The following is a 20,305-nucleotide window of genomic DNA, read 5'->3' as shown; positions in this document are numbered from 1 at the left end:
TCGGGTTTGTGATTGGTTTTCTGTCCTTAGCTAAAGCCAGGCGCCTGGCCTCAAACTCACTAAGCAGTTCTTCCAGCCGCTGGCCGGTCCCCGTGGGCGACGTGGTCACCTAGATGGGGTTGCCGAGCCTCATCGGATGCTCTCGCAGATCTCGTGATGCGGGAGCTCAGCCAGGAGAGGCTCTCTGCAAGGGGGTGGGGCGTGTGAGTCACGGCTGGGTGGCCACGTGCTCTGCTCCAGCCTTTGGCTGCTCCTGGTGGGACCTCTTCCTGCCAGGGGTCATGGGGATGCCGGCATCACGACATTTTGGAATCAAGCTCGAGAGAGATCTGAAGCTGGGCCGGCTTGGCCGTGGCGTGACCTAGCAGCCCACTTGATAGAAAGCGGGTGTCCCTCTCACACCCCAGCCACCCAGGAGGAGGCCTCCCCCTGCTTAGCACCCCTGCTCTCCCCCGGGGGCTGCTTCACGCAGGTGTGCTCTCCCCCCTGCCCCGGCTTCGGAGTCCGGCTCAGAAGAGATTGCTGGGGAAGCCGCCAGTTTCTTAGCAGAACTAATGGGTCCCCGGGTTTGGAATCTTAAGTGGAGCTTTCTTCTGCCAAAGGTTGAGGCTCCCTTGAGTTGGTGTTACGCTTGACGAACACGGAGCCCTTTTGCACGCACACTGGGCCACTCTGACCGCTGGCGGCTGTTTACGGTGACGGAATCCATGGTCCTCCGTGGTCGGGCAAAGCCAGACCCCTTGCTGGGGGCCTCGCTCAGGATCCAGGGGATGGCTGTGAGGCTGGTCCCTGTCTCACAGTGTCCCCCGCTTCTCCCACAGTGAGCTGGTGAGGTGCCCGTGGGCCTGGGGGGGCACCCCAGGTAGAGAGGTTTCTCCCGTCCACTGCCTGCCTCTCTTTCCGCATCAGCGCCGTGTCTGTGTCATGATCATCTCTGTGGCCTTGTCGAAGGCAGAGGGGATCCCTCCCCGACCTGAACGCGGAGCTCTGGGTGTGTGCGTTTGACTCCCCCGCCATAGACCGGCCCGCACGCAGGGCGCGCTGCCTCCTGTTTGCTCGTATATGAGTTAGTGGGGCAGGGCTCGGCCCGCGGAAGCCAGTCGGGAAGGCAGAAGAGGGTTTCCGTGTGGCCAGCCTGTCCATCTCCCTGCGATGGGTCGGTGGACACCAAGGTGGCCCTTGTGTGAATGATGCGTGGTTTCCGTTCATCACGTGTCCTCGGTGACCCCAGGGGTCACCCCCTTGCTCCTGGGGAGCAGTTCTCCAGCAGCCTCCCCGGAGCGCGTCTGTGCCGAGCCCGGTCCCGAGCTGACGGGAACCCGCCTCTTCTCTCTCTCGCAGAGGACTACCCCAACGGCACGTGGCTGGGCGACGAGAACAACCCCGAGATGCGTGTGCGCTGTGCCATCATCCCCTCGGACATGCTGCACATCAGCACCAACTGCCGCACGGCCGAGAAGATGGCCCTGACGCTGCTGGACTACCTGTTCCACCGGGAGGTGCAGGCCGTGTCCAACCTGTCGGGCCAGGGCAAGCACGGCAAGAAGCAGCTCGACCCCCTCACCATCTACGGCATCCGCTGTAAGTGCGGCGGCCTCGTTTCCGCCCTGTAGTGCGGGGTCGGGGGTCCTACGGGGGAGCGTTCTGGGCGAGTCAGGACCGTGCCCTGGGGTCGGGGAGGGGGCTGGGCTTGCCCCTCCTCCCGAGTCTGTGGGTGGAGCGTGTTCAGTAGAGGTCGCGGCCACCTGCCGTGGGAGAGACATGGGAGACGCAGGCCTCTCAGACCCGCTTCCCTGGTCCCCAGATGGCTCTGGGGCTCGGGGAGGAGCAGGGCCGGAGCCAACCTCTGCCCCCCGCTGAGTGCGGCCTTTCCTGGGCTTCCCATGGCAAGAGCACGGTGCCGCCCGCCTCCTGCCCTTCAGGTGCGGCTGTGTCATTACAGGCCCACCTCCCTGACCGTGGCCCACCTCCCTGATCTCCTGACACTGGTCCTGATGTCCCCACGGTTTTTGTGGTTTTCCTCCTCTTCGAAGAGCACCCCACATTCAAATCAGTCGTCCCTGTATCCTGTTGGTGACATCTCAGGGGTGCAGGAGGCCTGTGACCTCGGCAGCACTCACGTGCCTCTCACCCGCAATGGGCTTGTCCCCTCCATGGAGCCTGCTGGACCCCGGGAGTGAAATGACGCAGACTGTCAAGCCGAGGCACCCTATGCACGTGTGCCAGCTGGGCTGGACCCCCGGCAGGGGACCCCCACAGGTGCTGCAGCCCCCTTAGGAGGTCTCTGGGCGCAAGCTGCTGTGGGATGGAAGTGCACCCGTGTCTGCGCCCAGAGTGACTGGACCCCCTCCCCCGCCCCCGCTGGTAGTGCTGGTTTTGATACTGAGCTCCGGGGAGGGAGGGTCTTGGGCAGCTGAGCTCCAGGGGGACTGAAGAAGGACAGGCAGTGTCTTAGCAGGGCTGTGTTGGGAGACTGATGGGGCGTCCAGCCCGGGTCTGCTGCGTGCAGCAGGAGTCACAGATAGAGCCCAGGGTTCTGGAAACAGGCGCACGGCTTGACTGAACACGAACTCCGGAGGTCAGCATTAGCGCTGGGTGCTGTGGGGGAGTGCCCACTCTCTCTGTAGCAGAGGATGCCTTTACCGTCATCGGCTTCTGAGTTCTAAGCAGAATGGTTGTGTTTGCGTCGGAGCCAAGTGCCGGGGCCCTGAGCGTGTATTGGCAGGAGCCTGGGCCGCCTGCGTGTTCTCGTGGGGGCCCAGGGAGGGCAGGAGGGTTCTGGGGTGGCAGGCTGTCCGGGGGCTGGCTTTCCAGGCAGCTGCTTTGCATAAGCACTGAACTTGGCCCGGTCTCTTTCCCACGCAAGGGAAGCCCTGTGGGGCCTCAGGCTGGAGGAGTTCCTGACCTAGAACGCGCACATTGGCTTTCCTGTGTGCAGTTTGCTATGAATGACGGTGTATCTTGAATTGAGATGGACTGTCCACAGCGAGTGTTGCCCCAGAAAGTGGGGCCTGCCCTCACGGAGCTTCACCCTCCAGGAAGGCCCCCGCTGAGAGAGCAGGCCAGGCGTGGTAGCGGCCGGTGTCCTGGGAGGAGCCGTCTGACCGCCGTTCCGGGCTTGCGGCCTGTGTGTGCGGCCCGGCAGGAGGAGCGCAGGCTGCGGGGCGGGGGCCTGCCATGCTCGTGAGGGGGTGTCTGCAGGTTGTGCTCCGCAGCTCTGCCAGGGACCGGTTGCCCGTCCGCGACCACAGGGGCTGTCAGGACGCGGTCTTCAGAGGAGGTGGTGTCTGGCATCTTGGCTGGGAAGCAGGGAGCGGCCGTCGGTGGCCCCAGTGGGAGAGCCCCTATCTGGTGGTCCACGCCTATGCCTGCGGCCTCTCTGAAGCCCCACGCAGCTCGGTCCTGGGGTGCAGAAGTGCAAGCAGGAGTGGGTTTGAGCCACGACTTGGGACCCTAGGTCGGTCCCCCTGCCCCCCTCCCAGAGCGGAGAGTGGCCTTGCAGGGCCGCGGGGTAGCACTGGGGGCCTGCGCCGCCCGCACAGAGTGGCTCCTGCAGATGTTGTCTCTCCTGCTCTGTCTGGTCTTACTGGGGAAAACAGCATTTTCGAGGCGTACGGTAGGCTGTTTCCACGAACTGCCTTTGTCGTGCGGGAGCGAGGGTCTTCCGAGAGGTAGAGGCAGGGCGGAAGCTGCTCCCCGAAGAGCACACGTGCTTCCCAGCGTGTGCACGTCTCGGGGCTCCTGGGAGCTGCCGGGCTCCCCCAGGTTCGGGCAACCCGACCTTACAGAGTGTGCCCGAAGCATCAGTGCATTCCGGTGACTTCCCCAGCAGGGGCCAGCATCTGAGTAATGGCCCCGAGAACGCCAGGACTGGTGCGCTTCCATCCAGCCGAGCACAGAGCCTTTGCTCTCGGGCTCGCGCTGGCGGGGCCGGCACCTCTGCGCAGGGTGAGCTGCCGTGAGCACGCCCCCTGGGGGGCTGCGGGAAAGACAAGGAACGTGCGTGTCGCTCGGATGGCCCCGTCTCGGAAGGCATCTGGGAAGCCTGCAGACGTGGAGGAGAGATCCCCAGGAGGCCACCGAGCACTTGACCGGGACTCGGGTCCTGCTCTCTCAGGGGACTGCGGCTGGCCCGTTCTGCCCCGGCAGCCGCCCCGACTGGAGGTCGTGTTCCGTGAGGGCACCCAGAGGCTGGGCAGCTCGTGCCTGTGTGTGTCCTGGTGCCGCTGTGGGTACTGGGGTGCAGGAACGTCTTGGGTGCCTGCCACCGGGCGCAGCCCCCTGCGGTGCTAACTGCGGCAGCATTTGGCTCTCTGTCCGCCCCAGAGGCTGGAAGTCTGACCGCACAGTGTCTGAAGGGAAGGGGCGAGTCCTGGCGCCCTCCAGCTTCTGCTGGTGCTGGGGTTTTGTGCCCACATGGCTTCCATCCCCCCGGTGTTGATACTCGCCCGTCTCCTCCCTGTGGGGATGTCTCTCCTCTCTCCTTAGAAGGACACCCATCATGGTGCATTGAGAGCCTCGTGTGCTCCTCCTCTGACCCCATCTTAATTAACCCCGTCTGCAGAGACCTGGCTTCTGAGGGAGGTCACATTCTGAGGTCCTGGGAAGGACATGCATTTTGGGGGACACTTCCTGGGGCCTGGGTTCTTTGGAACTTGGTAATCAGCAATAGTGCGTCACACAGTTGCCCCAGGGGTGCCCGGCAGGTGGGTTTGGGGACCTTGAGGGGCCACCGTGAGCCTGGGGCTGGGAGGCAGGTGTGGTCAGCCCGTGTGAGAGACTGTTGGGGCCCTTGCTGGGGCGCCTGGACGCAAGGCCGTGGGGGGCCTCGGGCCCCTCCCGTTGTGCTTCTCTGCTGTCGGGGAGCTTCTCACTGCTCGGGGAGCTTCTCACTGCTCCGGGAGCGGGGGCTGCTTCGGCTCTGAGCCCAGGATACCAGACACACAGTACGCGGAGACACACTGGCTGCTCCCCTCACTCGGGCTAAAGATTTCTCTTGTTTTTCTGGGTCAGTCCTTATCGAGGCTCCTTTTGGGACATAAATTTCTGGCACTCCGCTTTCTGCTTTTCTTTGTCCTTGAACTCGAGATTCCACAAGCAGTGATAATGTTTCTCATTCCTCTTTCTGATAAGCCCTGTGCCACCCACCACGGACGGGAGATGGCCAGCTCTGTTCCTTTTTCCCTCGGCCCTTGTGGAGCTCCGTGTTACACAGCTGGGCGTCTGGTCTTACAGTTCACAGCCCCAGTGTGAGGATAGGTGCTCCGGGAAGTGGGAAGGCAGTGGACGCTGATGGAGCTTTGGATCTTTGGGGGGGTAGCCGGAGAGCTTGCCCGGGAAGCCGTGGAGCAGGCTGGGGAGGCAGTGTATTGGGGGCAGCTGAGCGTTCTCCTCCAAGACGGTGAGGTGACAAGCGGCTCGCCTTGAGGATGACCCAGACCCCGCAGCTTCCTGGGGACCCCGTGTGCTGGGGCACAGCCCTGGGAGCAGCCTTCTGGTTGCCATGCCTCCTGCCCGGGCGCCGTGGTGGCGGCCTCGTGGACGGAGGTCGGGAGAACTGGCGCACCGGGCGGGCGGTGCCGTGCGGGGCAGAGGGGGCCGGAGCTGGGGTTTCTGTGGCCACTGCTGCTCTGCTTGGGTGGGTGCCTGGAGGCCTGGATTTCAGGATCGTGTCTCACTCCTGACTGATACTTGGAGAGGAACTGAAGCTGGGGGCCTGGCATTCTTAGCTCATGAGGTTTTCTTGGAAGCATCAGATAACGCAAGAGAGAAGATGCTTCAACAGTGTGAAAAGGCAGTTAAAGTGAGTTTTCTGTCCCTCATTACCGAGGTTTCTCCTCCAGCGCTTGTGAAGTGGGGCTGCTCGGTGCCGGCAGAGACGTGGCCGAGAACGCAGCTGTCTTGGGGGCGCGCAGGGTCTCAGGCCCCCGGCCGCCGCCCTGACAAGCTCAGGAAGGCCGAGCTGAAGCCCGGGTGGCGTGCACCGTGGGGGGCGCCTTCCCCTGGGCTGTCCCCGCGGGTGCGTGCAGTGGGGGTGGCAGGTGGCGCTGCTGATGGAAGGAGGTGGTAGCGTGAGGCCGAGGGAGGACTGAGACGGACGGCTTGTGACGCACCAGCGCGTGCAAGCCAGGTGTCGAACGGCTGTTGGTTTTTACAGAGTTGAATTTAAATAGTAACGTTCTTGCTCGTTGCTCGTATGTCTGTGTGTGTTGTAGGTAGTCGTTTCTGTTCCTAACGCGTTTTTCAAAATTTCACAGCATGTCATTAGCCCCTAGAGGCCTCGGGAAGGTTTCTCCCTGAGTGTGGGGGTCTGAGGGCAGGAAGACGGGCTAGAATGTTCCTCCTCATTGTGGCGCTTGCCTGGGGGCCCTTCGGAGGCCGTGATTGCGTTTTCTTCTCTCGTCTTGGAGAGCACCGCTGCCTGGGAGCTGGGCTTCTGTCACCAGTGCTGGCAACTCGCCCGGACTTTCTCAGTCCGCCCCTGCACTCAAGGCCACATGGGGCACGTGGCAGCCACTTGGTAGATACTGATTACTGGTCTGTGGCTCTTTGAGAGGCGGCCCGAACACCAGAAAGCAAAGAAGGGGCCACTCCGTGTGTGTATTTCCTCTTGCGCACGAGGGTCACAAGAGCTGCCGGAGTGACTGGGTCACTTTTCTTTCCATCAGTGTTTCTCATCCGGGTCCCCGTCGATGTAGGTCACGGGACTTTGGGCTGTTGTGTTTAGATCTGGTCTTAGCACATGCTTGTAAAGCCAAGAAGTGTCTTTCCAAGACAGAAGAAACTCGATACTGCATAGGATACGGGAAAACCAGCTCTCCTGGTGGTTCTCCGGGCGGCGGGCTCGCGGGAGGAGGTTTTAGGGGGCGGGCGCCAGGTAGCTCTCAGTGGACGGCGTAAACACGGCCCTCCCAGCGGTCAAATCGGTGTTGTTCAGCCCCGTTTTTTTTTTAGTCTTCAACTTTTGGATTCTGTCCATTTATTTTCCTGTTAACCAGTGAAGTTTCACCAGCCGGCTTGAGAGGAGGTCACCGTGTAGACGAGGTGTCTTCCTGTTCCCATGCTCGTGACTGTGACTTGGCCCAGAGAAGGGGTGAAGTGTCCAGGAAGGGTCTCTGTCTGCCATCCATTCCTCGGTGGTCTCCCTCATGCCCAGTTTCCTTGTGGATGATGGCGGGGGTCTCTGGTGCTGGGTGTGTGTGCCGAGAGGGCTCTGTCGTGGAAGTGAACACATGTGGGCGCCAGTAAGATGCTCCATGGTGAGGAGTGGGCCCTCTGGGGTCGTGGGCAGCAGAGTGAGGAGATGCCCTCCACCAGGGTGTGCAGGGCCCTCGGGCATGAAGAGTAACGTGCCCTTTGAGTTTTCCTCCGGACCAAGTCCTAGAGGCCAGCGTCAGACCCGGGCAGTGACAGAAGAGTGTCTTTGGATGAATTGTGACCACAGTTAGTCTGCTGGCACAGAAGCGTGTGCCGCGTGCCCAGGGTCTGGGCTCTTGGCACACTGAACAGTAAATACGTCAGTTCTTGGAGATGCTCGAGAGCCGGCTGGCGGTGCGGGTGGGAGGGACTCGGGGTCCCTTGGGCTGGTTAGGGGCAGGGTCACTGAGGTCGTGTCTGAGCAGAGACTTGCGGGAGTGGGGGAGAGCTGCAGGCACGGAGGCCCAGGAGAGGGCGAGCTGGTTCTTGGGAATGGGGCTCCGATGGGGTCACGGGCCCCAGTTCTGTTCTGGGCGTTGAGGGGGTAATGTCCCCGTGTTACTCGGTCCGCGGGAGTGGACAGAGTCAAGCGTGGGTGTCTCGGAGGCTCCGGGTACCCAGCACCCCGCTCGTCGCTGCGTGGACCAGTCGGCTGCCTGTAGCGTAAGTGAGCGGAATGCGTCAAGAGCCCCGCGGGGGTGTCTGCCGGGGCGGTGCTCGGGCCGCGCCACTCCTGCGCCGGATGCTTGGGGGCCCGCCCCTCCTGGTGCCGCAGTCCGGCTGTGTTTACAGGTCACCTATTCTACAAGTTCGGAATCACAGAGTCCGACTGGTACCGGATCAAGCAGAGCATCGACTCCAAGTGTCGGACGGCCTGGCGGCGGAAGCAGCGAGGCCAGAGCCTGGCCGTCAAGAGCTTCTCCCGGAGAACGCCGTCCTCGTCTTCGTACAGCGCTTCAGGTATGTTCTGTCCCGTCCCGGAGGCCCGGGGGCAGGGTCGTGGTGTCCACGTGGAGCCCCGTGACCAGAGGCCCCATCTGTGTGCGCCCTGCGGGCGGGTTCCTGTGGGCCACTGCCGGGGGGCCCTCCTGGAAGTGTTCTGGATGGAGGCCTGGAGAGCAGGGCCTGGCCGTCTTCCTCATCCTGCTTGCGTTCGAAGCAGCAGGAGGAGCTCAGTCAGGATGGTGGCAGCTGCGGCGGTGAGCCGCTGTGTCACGTCCTGCAGCCGAGGTCCCGAACAGAGCCCTGGGGTCCGTATGGGGACAGCCGGTGAGGGGGAGGGGGTGCACGCGGGACTGCGGTGTTCGTTACTACTGTTCTCAGTGTAGCGCCTCAGTTCCACTTGTGCACAAGAAAACGGGCCTTCCAGACTCTTCTTTCAGTGTCGGCGGAGGACTGGCTTTCCCCTAGGAACATCTCCCTGGGAACCGGTGTGGTTTCAGTATTGCTTTTCACCAGTCCGTCTCCGAGCAGCTTAACGGGAACATTGAAAACCAAGTCTCCCCAGAAGCTCCCTTGGCGACGGCTCGTAGAACCTGAGGCCGTGGCTGGGGCCGGTCCCAGGTCCCGGGGTAGCACGGTCAGGGCCGGCTGGAACCTGTTCCGAAGCACGGTGGGGACCGGGTCGCCGGACATTCTTGCAGGGTTTTGTCCTTCTGAGGCGACCTCAGGAAGCGGCTTTTCTCCTGTCGTTCTGGGCGTCACTTGCCAGCAGTTCCCGGAGATGGGAGGTGGCCACACACGTTGTGCCCCAAAGCCCTGCCTTTGTGAGCGGCCGCCCTGAAGAACCTCCTAGTGGGGAGTCCAGACCTTTCTGTTGGCGCTGAGCCGGTCTGTCCTGGGGACTCGGAGGCAGCCACTGGGGGACGCGCGGAAGCCGTCTCTCCTTGAGGAAGTCGACTGCCTCTATGGGTCTGGAGAGTTCAGGGAGGTGGGCTTTGTCCTCCTCACCCTGGGGTCCAGGTGGCGGAACACCGAGCTGGATGTGCAGTTGGCCGTCCGTGCGTGTCCCGAATGCCAGAGGAGGAATGTCAGGACGGCGCTGTCTCTGTGGACGCGGTGTGCGCCCGTCTCTGGAGGTGCTGGCGAGGCAGAGTGGCCCCGGGAATCCGGTTCTGTTCCCTTTCTGGTTCAGTCCACCCAACCCTGCAAGTCCGTGTTTCCAGCAAGTAGCAGTGATGCCTGCAGGCCAGCCCACACCGGGGTGTGCGAGTGTCGCGTCCCATCGGTGGTGGGGTTGTGGGGCCAGCCAGCCCTCACCCTGCTTCTCACCCCGATTGGAGACCCAGTGGCTTTACCTTGCATGCAGGTTTGAGTTCTTTTGTGCGGTCGGCGATTTTATGACATTTTGTGTATTTGGAATCTTTCCTTCTCTTCCGGTCACTAGTGTTTCTTTTAACTGACGGTAGTTCGTTGATCAGGAATTGAGTTACTTTGCTTGTTTATTTACACGTATTTCGGTATTTCTTCTAAGGGGCTTTGGGTTCGAGTAACTTTCCGGTGCTATTGGCCTCTCGGGGGTGGTGAGCAGCCGTCCTGTGAGCGCATGTCCAGTGCCCGCTCCCCGGGGCAGACTTGACACGTGGGGACGTGAGTCGGGGGTCCTAGGACGTGTTGTTTGGAATAGACCATGTCCACTGATGAACAGCAGGACACGGCAATGCTTCTCGTGGCCCGCCCGTGTCCTCAGGAAGGACTCACGCCTGTGCCCAGGTGTCCCACAGGAGAACCTGGCCGCCTCCGCCAAGGCCTCCGTGCCCGGTGTCTGTGCAGCTCTCCAGTCACAACAAGGGCTGCTGCCTGTGTGGTCCGCTCACGGCTGTAGGCTTCCTGCTGAGCACTGGAATTGAGTTTGCAAGAGAAACACAAAACATGTATTTTTCTTTTGTCAAACTTGAGAAAAAAAATACATGGCTTTTTTTTGTTTGTTTTAAACGATGTATTTATTTATTTGAGGGAGCGAGCATGTGAGAGCTGGGGTGAGGGGGACAGGGAGACGGAGAGAGAAACGCAAGCAGACCCCATGCTGAGTGCAGAGCCTGGTGCGGGGCTGGACCCCTTGACCCTGACATGGGGACCCTGAGATCATGACCTAAGCCAAAGACAGAGTTGGCCGCTTAGCCAGCTGTGCCCCCCAGACACCCCTAAAACGTCCATGGCTTCGTAAATCTCTGTCGGTGTCATTGTTTCTGATTTTGTGCTGCACACCTGACTAAAATCACATAAAGGGAAGTAGCTGGAGGCTGGGGGCTGGGGGGCTCTGAGGGCTCTGGGGGCTCTGGGGGCTCTGGGGGCTCGGGGGCTCTGGGGGCTCTGGGGGCTCTGGGACTCTGGGGGCTCTGGGGCTCTGGGGCTCTGGGGGCTCTGGGGGCTCTGGGACTCTGGGGGCTCTGGGGCTCTGGGGGCTCTGGGGCTCTGGGGGCTCTGGGGCTCTGGGGCTCTGGGGCTCTGGGGGGCTCTGGGGCCTGTCCTGGTCCGGTTTGCTCCTTCCCTGCCTCCTCAGGCAAGTCTGAGGCGGTGACAGAAATAATCAGGAAAATTCCCGGATTCCTGGCTCACTTTGGAATGGCTAGTGACTCCAGCTGCGTCTGCCTTGCTTACTCCTGAATTATCAGCAGCCAAAAAAAAGAACTTCCAAATACGTGTTACAAAGGAAATTCTGAGTCCAGGCTCCTCTGTTTAAAGCTGATTTCGTGCTGTCCTGTGAGCACAGACTAAAATTACTAGTGTCCATGGATGTTTACAAAATCAGTTTATTAAAACATTGGTAATGCGCTCTCCTGTCTGGCCGCAGCGTGTGAGCTGTTGGACGTGCTGGAGGGAAAGATGGCTGCGTTTCACTGTTGGCCGTGCCGCTCTGTGCCTGCCCTGCAGGCCTCATCAGGGAGTTTAAGTCCTCACAGGTGTCTGTGCGGGGCCCAGTAGTTTAGGCTTGCAGAGAATTAGCCCATCTGTGTGTGCAGCTGCCTTTCTTCTGGATGTGGAGAAGAGCCAGGCTGGCAGGCAGGTGGGGGAGGCCCTCCGAGTGGCCTTCCTGGTGCGCGCTCTGACGGCGGGCGCTGCGGTCTGAAACCTTCGCAGGGTCAGTGGTGTCGGCTCGATCACAAACAAGCATCCAGCACAGCTTCTTGGCTGGACTTTGATGTCAGCACAGATTGTGAGATGTGGACTGAAACTGTTCTTTATGTAGAATGACTGTGGGGAGCTCTTGATTTGCTGGTAGACTCAGTAATTTGAATCTTAGGCTTGGAAACCATTGACCTCATACCCGCATGGCCTGTCTTCTGCAGTGTCTTTACAGCCTCGGGGACTCATTCTTCCTTTATTGGAGCCAATAGAGAATTGGCAAGATCAGTGATTTTTAAAAAAAATATTTTATTTATTTATTTGACAGAGACAGAGGTCACAAGCAGGCAGAGAGGCAGGCAGAGAGAGAGGGGGAGAAGCAGGCTCCCCGCTGAGCAGAGAGCCCGATGCGGGACTCGATCCCAGGGCCCTGAGATCATGACCTAAGCCGAAAGCAGAGGCTTAACCCACTTTAACCCACTTTAACCCACTGAGCTACCCGGGCGCCCCTAGATCAGTGAATTTTTATTAACACTAGAGCAGAATGATTTGGGAATCTATTCAGTTATGTAATTCTTATTAACTAGCAGAGTGAACTTTAAATGTTTTGGTCAGATACCCTCTTTAAGAGGTTAGAAAATGTGTATTCTTCCTTGCGTATTTTTAACTTGACGTTTTAAAATGTTGACAGCTAGAAGTTTTCATTATACTTTGAAATCATTGAAAAGGATGTCATTTCTGACATAATGCAAGGGTTAACATTTCGCATGCAGACGTATTCAGTGGATTATATGTTTCATGTCCCCGTAATGCCCACCATTAAGCTGTTAAAGAATGAAAAGCTTCCGTTGGGTAAGCAGACATTTTACATCTTTTTTCTCCTTCCATTCACTTCACACTGAGTCTCGCCCTGCCGTGATGCGTGTTTACATTTTTACTATCCGTCTGCCATAATTCTCTGCAGAAAATTGTACACACAAAATCAGAATGTTTTTCGGAGGCTTTAATGTTCTAAGTGTTTAAGAAAGTTCTGTTAAGATAAGGTTGCAGCTGAAACGAACACACAACACGTCGACACAATGTATTATTTTGGATTAAACAAAGGGAGTGAGGTTTTACTGGAAATGTATCTTGAAAGAAGTGGTTGGGGAACCCCCCCCACCCCCGTGAGTTTAATTGTCCGTGAACAAGTATTATTTACTGCTGGTGTAAAGCAGACTATTACCAACTTTATTCCTTTTCATTTTTGCTGATGACTCCGGAGCCACTTCATTTAACAAACAGATGAGAATCGTCTGTCCGAGCAGTCAGTCCTTCAGCCCCCTTGTGTCCACAGGTCGGAAACCTCCATTCCCCCGCGCTTAGAACTGCGGTCTCTAGACGATGCCGTGGGCCCTCCCTTGGGACCTGTCGACCGGACTCGGGAGGAGCAGTTCCCTTTCTTCTCTGTGGGGATGTGGGGCTGGGGAGGGAAGGAAGCCCAGAGGCTTGCACGGGGCTGGGGCCGCCCGTCTCGGGCTGGTGCCTGAGGCCTTCTGTCCTTCTCCGCAGAGACCGTGATGAGCACCCCGCCCCCCACCGGTGAGCTGCCGCAGCCGCCGCCGCAGGCCCTGCACTACGCCCTGGCCGGCGCCCAGCAGGTCCAGATCCACCAGATCGGAGAGGACGGACAGGTCCAAGTAGTATGTACCCTTCTCATTAGTCTGCCTCCGGAAGGGATGTGGGGAGGGGGCTGGGGCTGGGGCAGGGGCACGGCCAGTGGGGAGGGCCATGCCCCATGGCCCCTTCGTCTCCTTTGCATGTGCTACCCCGGAGGCCGCCGTCTGCTCCAAGGTCTGGGTCTTCAGCTGTCCCCATTGTGGCCTGTCCTGCTGTGCACTGCAGGTGCCCTGTTGATAGTTTCTCAGTTCAGAAACAGGCACCCTTCCACTGAAGGAAGAAAAAGTCATCTCCTTGGGGACCTTTAGTCCTGCGTAGCCCTTCCTCTGGGTGGTGTGACGTGCGCTAAGCTCGTGGAGGCTGTGAACGCCGCATTCTGCTTTGCATGGCCCGGCCCGGGTAAAAAGTCCTCCCGATCACGGGGCCCTGTGGCCGAGGAGAGTGGGGGTGTCGCGAGGGAGCCGCCCCGTTCATCGTGTCCCCGGCTCCTGCGGGTGTCCTCGTCCTGCCGAGCTCGCTCTCCTGCAAGTCGCGGGCCCCGGTCTGACCTTGCACTTGGCGTGCTGCCTTGGAAAGGTGGGCTTCCGGAACGCTGCTAACCACTGCTTTTCGAGGGGTTTTCTTCACCTTCCAGAGGAGGATGCTGAGTCCTCTGTGTGACTGACTGTCACCAAGGCCATTACTCCCGTCTTAGTGGCAGAGTCTTTGAGGGGTTCTGGAGCGGATCCCTTCGATCCCATTTGCACGGTTGGAGTAGAACCAGCGCAGCAGCACGTTCGCAGGGGCGCGGAGTCCTGCTGGCATTTATGCCGGGCGGGGTCCTGCCTGCCCCCACAGCCCTAAGGGCGTATTGGCGGGGTTCTTGGTGTTGACTGACCTATTTAAGTAGTTTTGTTTCTTGATTTAAACACCTTGCCTGACCCACGTTCAGGGTAGACACCCAGTGCGGCCCCTCCCACCGACCCCGTACAGCACTGTGGCCTTCTTACCCCAGACCGCGAGGACCACCTGCTGCTTCCGGGAGCTTTCTGGTCCCTCCAGGTTGACAGGATGGCGGAAAAAAAAAGTTCTTCTCATTTTTTGGGAACTTTCTGTTTCTCGTCTTCTTCTAATGCTATTTCCATGGTTAAATTTGCCTGTTTGGTACCATTTGAAGATGGAACAGATTGTTCCTGGGCCCCATTGCTTCTTTAAGAACATTGCGGTGCTGTGTGTCTGTTACAGACCAGAACTTTGGTGGTTTCGGGAGGCTGTTTGATAATGCGCTCCCCCGCCTCGTCTGCATGTTCTCTTACGCTGTTCAGGGTTTAGTGGTCTGGAATTGCCAGCAGCCAATCCGGAGCAAGAGCTTCAGAAAGCGTTGCTCGTTTCCTGTGGCTTTGGGTTTCTTCTGATGCTTCTTGGTGTCTTCTCTTGCTGCGGATCCCACAGGGCCATCTCCACATCGCGCAGGTGCCGCAGGGTGAGCAGGTGCAGATCACGCAGGACAGCGAGGTAAGTCGAGGCCCCCGGCACTGCCCTGGGCCTGCTCTGTGGTCGTGGTCCAGCAGGGGGGATGGCTGGGAGTCCCCAGCTGACACAGCCTCCCGCAGTGACCACCTGACTCCCGTTTCCTCAGGAGGTCGCTGTGGTCGGGGACGGGGCTGCGGGGAGAGGGACCTAGGACATGTTATTAGGACGGAAGTGCCTGGCAGCAGGCCACGTCCAGAGGGAAGTGGCCCAGAGGTGCTCGGGGCAGGGGTGGGGGGGGGGTAAGGACCTGCTGCTGAGTGAGCGCTGGCCAGGTCCTGTGAGGGGGTACCCCCGCAGGAGGGCAGCCAGCTCATGGAGTGGCCACAGCGCTGGGCGGGAGAGGAGAGCCGACGGTGCGGCTGGAGGCGGTCGCAGGCACCGGGTTCCCTTGAGGGCGGGGGGCTCCCTTGTAGGGGCGCAGAGAGGTTCGAGGCCCAGGTAGTGGCCCCCGACGCCTGCCAGGATAGGGGATCCTTCACTCTACACCCTGGAACTTACGGTAGCCTCCTGGAGGGAGACCGTTATGCATTCGTGTTCATACTGTTTCTGCCCAAAAAGTCAGGAGAACATCTCTTGGATTTCATGAATCCGCCCCTTTTTTCACATCTCATAAGCGCGTCCCTCCTGTCCATGTAGCCCAGTGTTTGTGGCCATGAGGAGTCGAGTGCACTGAATCAGAAGAAGTCGTTGATGCCGTCAATAATTACTTTGTCCTAAGTTACAGCCGCGGTTGGTCCCCACATGCAAAACACTTGTTCGTTGAACAAATACTTTGTCAAAGCGAAGCTACCTGTACAGACAGTTTTAGCAGAGCCTCTTAGTGCTGTAACAGTCATTTGTTCCTAAACAAATGAAAATGCATTTCCACCTGGTCAGACCCCAGTGGGCCTGGGATCTGGTCAGTTATGTTGTGTCCTGTCTGCTCCCTGGTTGGGGCCCTGCCCCTGGGTGCTTCAGGTGTCCCCGTCAGGGCCCTGGGTGATGAGTACACGGGACAGCGCTGTGCAACAGCTTCTTGTTCTCCTCGGTCTAAAGTTGTTTCAAAATTGAATTTGGGGGAAAACATGACAATTCCATTTGGGGGGCGCACAATGGTTTTTATAAGAAAAAATAGTCTGTAAACTCGGATTTTGTTTTGTTTTGGGTGTTTCATTGTTACAGGGGTTGACTTTTTGTAGAACTCGTACACATAGTTTTGCTGTTTATTCACAGATGGCACGGTTGCCCCTGCCTCTGTCTCATTGTGTCTGGAAGTTTTTCTGGTCGTTGATCTCTGCCTTTTCACCCATTCTGCAGGGCAATCTCCAGATCCACCATGTGGGCCAGGATGGGCAGGTAAGTGCTCACATGCGCTCCCTTAATGCCAGCTTGCCGTGGGTGTCGCCAGATCTGGCATTGCTACGGGGCGGGGTGGGCAGCCGGATGCTGGTGCGGCATCAGCCTCGGGGACAGGCCAGTGCTAGCCCTGCAGCCACGGACGTCTTGGAGCACGTGGACACGTGCACAGGTGGGGCTCTGGGCTACATGTGTGGCTTTGTGGGGTGTGATGTAGTTTTTTGTTTTGTAGAGGAACATCCGTCCCTGTAGCGTTGTCGTCTGTGAGCTTACACATGTGCTGTCGGTGGCCGTGTTTGTGCACTAGTTATATACTAGAGTGCGGTGGGGTTTTCGTGGAGGTTACTGCAAAATGCCAGTCACCAGCCTTAAAAAAAATCTTTGACAAAAAGCATAACGGAATAGTCGTTGAACACTTGGGATATGTACCGTGTTTACGAGGTGGAGTGCTCCGGCGGGGAGGTTTTAGCTTGCTAACATCCAGTGAGATTGTCGGTGACTTGGAGCATTGATATTTCCATGCCCTTTTGGAGAGTTTCTGTTACAGAGATGTTTGTGGTATTTGAAAATGATGAAAGAGAGTCTGGAGAATCTTCCTGATACCACGAGACCCGGAGCCACGAGAGCTCATTTGCTGTCACAACAATAATACTTCTTGTTCTCGAGACCAGCTGGGCTGCCTGCTTCGAAACAGCCGAGTGCGGCCCTGTTGTGTTGGTGGGGGCCTGGTATTTGCCATGCATGGGGCCTGGAGCATGGGTGTCCCTGGACTCAGAAACGAGAGCACAGTGGCACCCCGTGTGTTGTATTTGGAACCTCTGAAAGCCTTGGGAGAAGCACCGCGGACCCTAAGTCACTTGTTTAGATTGGAGTTTCTCTGTTTCCAGTTTCGTCTTGAACATACACATGAGGTGTGTTTTTTTTTTAATTGTTATTAATATGCAGTGTGTTGGTTTGCCCCAGGGGTACAGGTCTGTGAATTGTCAGGCTTATACATTTCACAGCACTCACCATAGGCCATAACCCAACCACTCTCTCCCTCCCCACTCCCTCCAGCAGCCCCCAGTTTGCTTCGTGAGATTGAGCTCTTATGGTTTGTCTCCCTCCCGGTCCCATCATTAATTTTTACGTCCCTTCCTCCCATGACCCCCCACTTTGCCTCTCAACTTCCTCTTATCAGAGAGACCATATGATCGTTGTCTTTCTCTGATTGACTTATTTTGCTCAGCATAATACCCTCTGGTTCCATCCATGTCGTCGCAAACAGCAAGATTTCATTTCTTTTGATGGCTGCACAGTATTCCATTGTGTATATATACCACATCTTCATTATCCACTCATCTGTTGACGGACATCTAGGTTCTTTCCATAGTTTGGCTATTGTGGACGTTGCTGCTATAAACATCCGGGTGCGCATACCGTACCCCTTTGGATCACTACATTTGTATCTTTGGGGTAAATACCCAGTAGTGCGATTGCTGGGTCACAGGGTAGCTCTATTTTTCACTGTTTGAGGAACCACCATGCTGTTTTCCAGAGTGGCTGCACCAGCTTGCATTCCCACCAACAGTGTAGGAGGGTTCCCCTTTCTCCGCATCCTCGCCAGCATCTGTTATTTCCTGACTTGTTAGTTTTAGCCATTCTGACTGGTGTGAGGTGATATCTCATTGTGGTTTTGATTTGTATTTCCCTGATGCCGAGTGATATGGAGCACTTTTTCATGTGTCTGTTGGCCATCTGGGTGTCTTCTTTGCAGAAACGTCTGTTCATGTCCTCTGCCCATTTCTTGATTGAATTATTTGTTCTTTGGGTTATTGAGTTTGATAAGCTCTTTATAGATTTTGGGATACTAGCCCTTTATCTGATATGTTGTTTGCAAATATCTTCTCCCATTCTGTCAGTTGTCTTTTGATTTTGTTAACTGTTTCCTTTGCTGTGCAAAAGCTTTTGATCTTGATGAAATCCCAGTAGTTCATTTTTGCCCTTGCTTCCCTTGCCTTTGGCCATGTTTCTAGGAAGATGTTGCTGCGGCTGAGGTCGAAGAGGTTGCTGCCTGTGTTCTCCTCAAGGATTTTGATGGATTCCTGTGTCATGTTGAGGTCTTTCAGCCATTTTGAGTCTATTTTTGTGTGTGGTGTAAAGAAATGGTTCAATTTCATTCTTATGCATGTGGCTGTCCAATTTTCCCAACACCATTTGTCGAAGAGACTCTTTTTTTCCATTGGACATTTTTTCTTGCTTTGTTGAAGATTAGTTGACCATAGAGTTGAGGGTCTATTTCTGGGCTCTCTATTCTGTCTCATTGATCTATGTGTCTGTTTTTGTGCCAGTACCATGCTGTCTGGATGATGACAGCTTTGCAATAGACCTTGAAGTTTGGAATTGTGATGCCACCAACTTTGGCTTTCTTTTTTAACATTCCTCTGACTATTCAGGGCTTTTCTGGTTCCATGTAAATTTTAGGATTATTTGTTCCATTTCTTTGAAAAAAATTGATGGTATATTGATAGGGATTGCATTAAAGGTGTAGATTGCTTTAGGTAGCATAGACATTTTCACATTATTTGTTTTTCCAATCCAGGAGCACAGAACGTTTTTCCATTTCTTTTTGTCTTCCTCAATTTCTTTCACGAGTACTTTCATGAGTATAGATTTCTTAGTACAGATTCTTGGCCTCTTTGGTTAGGTTTATTCCTAGGTATCTTATGGTTTTGGGTGCAGTTGTAAATGGGATTGACTCCTTAATTTCCCTTTCTCCTATCTTCTTGGTGTATAGAAATGCAACTGATTTGTTTATTCATTTTATATCCTGACACTTTACTCAATTCCTGTAGGAGTTCTAGCAGTTCTGGAGTAGAGTCATTTGGGCTTTCCACATAAAGTATCATATTATCTGCAAAGAGTGAGAGTTTGACGACTTCTTTTCTGATTCGGATGCCTTTAATTTCTTTTTATTGTCTGATTGCTGAGGCTAGGACTTCTAGTACTATGTTGAATAGCAGTGGTGATAGTGGAAATAATGGACATCCCTGCCATGTTCCTGACCTTCGGGGGAAAGCTCTCAGTTTTTCCCCATTGAGAATGATTTTCACTGTGGGTTTTTCATAGATGGCTTTGGTGATATTGAGGTATGTACCCTCTATCCCTACAATTGAAAGAGTTTTGATCAAGAAAGGATGCTGTACTTTGTCAAATGCTTTTTCAGCGTCTGTTGAGAGTATCATATGGTTCTTATTCTTTCTTTTTTTAATGTATTGTATCACATTGATTTGTGGATGTTGAATCAACATTGCAGCCCAGGAATAAATTGCTACTGGGTCGTGGTGAATAATACTTTTAATGGACTGTTGGATCCTATTAGCTAGTATTTTGGTGAGAATTTTCGCATCTGTGTTCATTAAGGATATTGGTCTGTAATTCTCTTTTTTGATGGGGTCTTTGGGATCAAGGTAATGTTGGCCTCATAAAATGAATTTAGATGTTTTCCTTCCATTTCTATTTTTTGGAACAGTTTCAGGAGAATAGGTACTAATTCTTCTTTAAATGTTTGTAGAATTCCCCTGGGAAGCTGTCTGGCCCTGGGCTTTTGTTTGTTGGGAGATTTTTGATGACTGCTTCAATCTCCTTACCGGTTATGGGTCTGTTCAGGTTTTTTATTTCTTCCTGGTTCAGTTTTGGTAGTTGATACTCTAGGAATGCATCCATTTCTTCCAGATTGTCAAATTTGCTGGTGTATAGTTGCTCATAATATGTTCTTATAATTGTTTGTATTTATTTGGTATTGTTTATGATCTCTCTTCTTTCACTCATGATTTTATTAATTTGCGTCCTTTCTCTTTTCATTTTGGTAAGTCTGGCCAGGGGTTTATCAATCTTATTAATTCTTTCAAGGAACCAGCTCCTAGTTTCATTATCTTTTCTCCTGTTTTTTGGGTTTCTATTTCATTCATTTCTGCTCTGATCTTTATGATTTCTCTTCTGCTGGGTTTAGGGTTTCTTTGCTGTTCTTTCTCCAGCTCCTTTAGGTGTAGGGCTAGGTTGTGTACTTGAGACCTTTCTTGTTTCTTGAGAAAGGCTCGTATTGCTCTAGTCTTTGCTCCTAGGACCGCCTTTGCTGCATCCCAAAGATTTTGAACAGTTGTGTTTTCATTTTCATTTGTTTCCATGAATTTTTTCAGTTCTTCTTTAATTTCCTGTTTGACCCATTCATTCTTTAGTAGGATGTTCTTTAGCTTCTATGTATTTGAGTTCTTTCCAACTTTCCTCTTGTGATTGAGTTCTAGTTTCAGAGCATAGTGGTCTGGAAATATGCAGGGAATGATCCTCATCTTTTAGTACTTGTTGAGACCTGCTTTGAGACCCAGGATGTGATCTGTTCTGGAGAATGTTCCATGTGCACTAGAGAAGAATGTGTATTCTCTTGCTTTGGGATGGAATGTTCTGAATATGTCTGTGATGTCCATCTGGTCCAGTGTGTCATTTAAGGCCTTTATTTCCTTGTTGGTCTTTTGCTTAGATGATCTGTCCCTTTCAGTAA

The 20,305-nt window shown here is 55.3% G+C and overlaps 1 protein-coding gene across 6 annotated transcripts in view; it reads left to right on the top strand.

The window, feature by feature from the left end:
• Positions 1–20,305, top strand: part of BANP (BTG3 associated nuclear protein) — a 116,931-nt gene that overhangs the window by 52,662 nt on the left and 43,964 nt on the right. For 4 of the 6 annotated variants that reach the window (XM_059153414.1, XM_059153417.1, XM_059153412.1 and 1 more), the window contains 5 exons: positions 1,342–1,581; positions 7,990–8,157; positions 12,814–12,944; positions 14,344–14,415; positions 15,730–15,768. In XM_059153414.1, the coding sequence (XP_059009397.1) occupies positions 1,342–1,581; positions 7,990–8,157; positions 12,814–12,944; positions 14,344–14,415; positions 15,730–15,768 (650 nt within the window). The remainder of the gene's footprint in view (positions 1–1,341; positions 1,582–7,989; positions 8,158–12,813; positions 12,945–14,343; positions 14,416–15,729; positions 15,769–20,305) is intronic. The other 2 variants (XM_059153413.1, XM_059153416.1) reach the window with 1 other exon arrangement.

This window comes from Mustela lutreola, chromosome 16 (genome assembly GCF_030435805.1).
Source record: "Mustela lutreola isolate mMusLut2 chromosome 16, mMusLut2.pri, whole genome shotgun sequence".
NCBI lineage: Eukaryota > Metazoa > Chordata > Mammalia > Carnivora > Mustelidae > Mustela > Mustela lutreola.
This window is presented reverse-complemented; position numbering and strand designations above follow the sequence as displayed.